General features: G+C 33.8%; 1 protein-coding gene across 1 annotated transcript; it reads right to left on the bottom strand.

Moving 5' to 3' along the window:
- Positions 1 to 1,730: 1,730 nt before the first annotated feature.
- On the bottom strand, positions 1,731 to 2,324 carry LOC113347072. Its single transcript, XM_026590659.1, has one exon. The coding sequence runs from the start codon at positions 2,322 to 2,324 to the stop codon at positions 1,731 to 1,733; it is 594 nt and encodes a 197-aa protein (XP_026446444.1).
- Positions 2,325 to 4,552: the final 2,228 nt, after the last annotated feature.

Here is a 4,552-nt window from a genome sequence, read left to right as displayed (position 1 = left end):
GTCAGGTGAGTTTTCATGGTTTGAATTTCCTCTTGAGCCCTTCGAACTAGAAGATCCTCCACCTTCCAAATAACCTCCAATGGTCTTGGAAAGACTGGAGAGAGTAGTTGTTGCAGTTGGCTCTTGGGATCCATCTATTCTTCTGCTTCTTAGAGTCTCAGTATATTCCAATTTTCCTTTCCCTTTATTTATAGACCCATCAGTAGTAAACTGTCAATCATTAGTGTTCCCTCCACAAGCAGAATTAGTGTTTGCTGCTACTTTTTCTATTCATATTCTTTCCACGAACTTCTTGTAATAAAACCCCATCAACATGAAATCCACTACCATCATTCAATTCCTTAATGTGTAACTGTCTATGCAAGCTTTTAGCATTCCTACCATTTACATCATTAAGCTGCGGCTGACTGTTACGATTCTTAGCATTAAATACCCCTCTACTAATCATTCCAGTTTTATCACAATGGTCGATTTGGTCAGAGGCATTCAACTCAACAAGAGTGGAAAATATGTTTGACCCCCTTACTTTTATCCTGCACTATTTGGTTAACCACACGAACACCAGTTCCTCTAGCCTTATTCTTCTTTTTGTCCACCATTATTCATAGACCAAAGCTCTCCTCTGCATTAACAGGACAATCTCTACCACTCAGCATATTCCTCTCTGAACTTTTTGCACCTGCAACATTAGTAGAATTAGATACAACACTTGATTCAAGAACAATCTGTGGACAATTTTCCTTTTTGTGAGACATTTTTCCGCAATGAAAACATATCAAATTTACTCCTTCATATTCAATTTTTTATTTTATGGGACCTATTTTAACTAGAGGAACTAATGGTTTATAAGTACAAACTTCAATATAGACTCTGGCAAATCTTCCTCTTAAAACTAATTTAGTTGTTATGTCCACTTTTATGAGTCTGCCAAGTTTTGCACCTACTTTATCTAAATCAGACTTATCAAAATACTCAAGAGGAAGTTCAGGGAGCCTAGCCCATACAACAACTGTGAGAATTGAAGCTTCATAGGGCTTAAAATTAGGGGACCATCTTAATTAGGAGTTTACTTGATACAAAAACTCTTTATTCAATTTTGACGTGTAGTAAATGAGTAGAATAATTAAATTCCCTATTTATTTACACTAACAAATTTCTAGATTCGTTTATTCTTTCTAAAAATCCTTAGTAAATCTTATATTTACGTCTACATATATATGTAAACTACTATCACAGGATTTTTTACCGGTAGTTAAAAGAAAAAAAAACCGTAAAAACTTAAGGAATAATTCAGTATTTTTTACGGTTAGGTTAGAGTCGGACCCAACCGTATATCTATTTACGGTAACAAATCTAACCGTAATAACACTTACAAATAATTTTTATTTTGATTTACGGTTAGGAGATTTTAGTATCCTAATCGTAACAACTTCAGAATACCTAATCGTAAATTGTAAAACCTAATTTTTTTCGGATCATGTCAAGGTAAGTGGTTTGTTGATTACCACCACTTCTTTTTTTTGCTTAATAATAATTTGTATTGATTTCAAAAATGGATTACAAAAATTGTTCATAAATATCAACGAGACTCAGAAATAGAAACTTACAAGTAAGCTTCCTTACAATTCAACTAAACCTATAAAATGTGGTATCAGGATTTTCCATGTGTAACATAAAAGAAGGTCTACCTAAGAAAATAACTTTTCACCTCTATTTAGGAGAGCTCCCATCTATGCAAGACCATCAACAGACAAATTAATATCTCTGTAACTATGAATGAATTGGCAGATAATAAGTACCTCAACAATTTTATTCCACCTTGTCTGCACATACCAAGATACTTTTCTGGCTGAAAAGGAGTTTATAACTGACTTGGAATCAGTTCTAATGCATATCTTTAAGAAACCTTTGCTAATAGCCCATTCACATGCATTTATGACTGCAAAAACCTCTGCCATGAAGTTTGTTGCAATACCCATTCCACCTGCAACAACAATTAGAAAAATGCCAGTTGAATCTCTTCCTACAAACCCATATCCTGCCTCTCCAGGATTGTTTCTTGCAGCTCCATCACAACATAATAAAATTTGATCTCCAGTGGGAAAAGAAAAGAAACGTTCTTGTATCTTGATATGCTTCACTCTCTTGCATTTCATTTCAAAGGCTTTCAGAATTTGTAAATCCTCCACTGTATTCCACATACAACCATTCATTCTAACTTCATATTCCTTAGTACACTGCATTATCCTCTTCTTCAAGTCTTCAGCATTTGGTTGTATATCATCAAAAACTGCTCTGTTTCTAAGGAAACATAATTCTTTCATAGTTATGAAAGCAGTAGTCCTCCAGACTTATTTTACTGCGGGCCTTTTGAATTCTGTTAAACTGAAAACCTCATCAATTGATATAAGATTAAAGAAATAAAACATACCACCCAGCCATTGCCAAATCTTCTCACTAAAATTGCAGTACCACAGAATATGTTTTGTAGTTTCCCCAGATTGCTTGCAAAAGGGATATCTAGATGCTAGCTTGAAACCCTTCTTTCTCATGTTTTCATCTGTATTCCATACACCTCTTAGTATCTTCCACAAATTGCTTGAAACACTTGGATGAAAAGTTTTTTTCCAAATTTTCCTGGTCCAATGCATTTCAGGAAAATTTTTCCTTACACAGTTAAAAGCTGATACAACTGTGAAATTACCTGTTTTTGACCATACCCATATTTTTCTGTCTTTCTTACCATCCACTATTGGAAGCTCATTAATATCCACCAAATGTGTCATTTCAGCAGGAATAACCCATTCATTGTTTCTTAATAATTGTTGCACCTTAAGCTCAGGATTCTGTAGCATAAATGAATTTCCAGGAAAGAGAGTTTTTAATGGCTCACTTTTGATCCAAATATCATTCCATACAGAGATTCTTTCTCCATTTTCAACTAACCATCTTGAGTTATTAAAAACCTCATCGAACACCATTTCATACCAACCCATATGGAAGATTTTTTATAATAGTTTATCCACAAACCATTTTTATCTTTGAACTTAGTTTGAAATTTTTTTGACCATTCATCATCTCCATTCTGCATTTTCCAAGATAACTTCATAAGGAGTGATTTGTTAATGTCTTTCAGACTTCTTAAACCCAGTCCTCCTTCTGAAAATGGAGCATTAACCTCTTCCATTTGACTGTTAGAAGTTTTTTCTTTGATGGATCTCCATACCAAAGAAAATTTCTTATTATTCTGTCACATTCAAGAATAACTTTTCTAGGCCATTTATATACATACATGTTGTATATTGGCATACTGCATAACACATGTTTCACCAGAATGAGCCTTTCTTGAAAAGATAACATCTTCCCCATCCATCTAGGCATCTTAATCTGTAGTTGATCCAAACATCCCCAAACATGGCTTGATTTAATTCTTCCAGGTACAAGATTGACACCTAAATATTTATCTGGGAAATGTGATAATGACATACCACACATACTAGCAATCTGTACTTTTCTGTTTTCAGAAGTACCCCCTACAAAACATTTGCTCTTCTCCAAACTTACAATCTGTCCAGATGAGAGTTGATAATCTTTCAAAAGTTTCAATAATTTCTCAATATTCCTTTTATCACCATTACAGAATAAAAAGATGTCATCAACAAAGAGTATATGAGTTGGTTGAATACCATTTATGTTTACCATTGGAAGCAATTTTCTCTCTGCAACTAAGAAATATATTCTTCTACTTAAAATTTCCTGAGCAATCACAAATAATATAGGTGATAAGGGGTAACCTTGCATGCCCACCATTTACCATCACAGATATCCTAGTGGATTGAAATAACACAGTAAGCCATTGAATGAACTGAGATGAAAATCCAAAGGTAAGCATAGCTTGAAATAGGAAGTCCCAACTGATGGAATCATATGCTTGTGTTATATCCAATTTCAGACCAACATTTCCTCCTCTTCTAGTTGTCTCCATTTTATTTATTAATTCTGATGCTAGCACTATTCGATGTTGTATATTTCTCCCTTTGATAAAAGCACCTTGCTGAGGGGAAACTACTTTCTCAACCACGTCACCCATTCTAGAAGTAATTATTTTTGTTATTACTTTAAAACAGAAATTACTTAATCCAATGGGCCTAAATTGATTAGCTTTCTTAGCACCTTGTACTTTTGGAAGTAGAGTAAGGAAGTTTGCATTCATGCCTTTACGAACAAATCTTCTACACCAACAATACTGAAGTGCTGAAACGAATTCCTTGCCAATTACAGTTGAACCTCGATAGACGAATGTTCGATAAATGAATAACCTCGCCAAATGAATAATTTTCTCCGGTCCCGACTTGGGCCAAGGTGATAAATGAATAACCTCACTTTAATGCATTAATGGATAAAAAAATTGGATTCTTAAAGGCCCTATAGAAATATAAACGAATAATCACAGAATTATATATAAAAAAAAAAAAAAAAACCAAAATACATAATCAGACAATTTTACATAAAAATATATGTAGGAGTGAACTCAAAAAACATCATCTATGGT

This window comes from Papaver somniferum, chromosome 1 (genome assembly GCF_003573695.1).
Source record: "Papaver somniferum cultivar HN1 chromosome 1, ASM357369v1, whole genome shotgun sequence".
Lineage (NCBI taxonomy): Eukaryota > Viridiplantae > Streptophyta > Magnoliopsida > Ranunculales > Papaveraceae > Papaver > Papaver somniferum.
This window is presented reverse-complemented; position numbering and strand designations above follow the sequence as displayed.

What these genes read in the sequence shown, in the direction of transcription:
- LOC113347072 (XM_026590659.1), bottom strand. Translation starts at nt 2,324, where the DNA reads ATGAAAGAATTATGTTTCCTTAGAAACAGAGCAGTTTTTGATGATATA.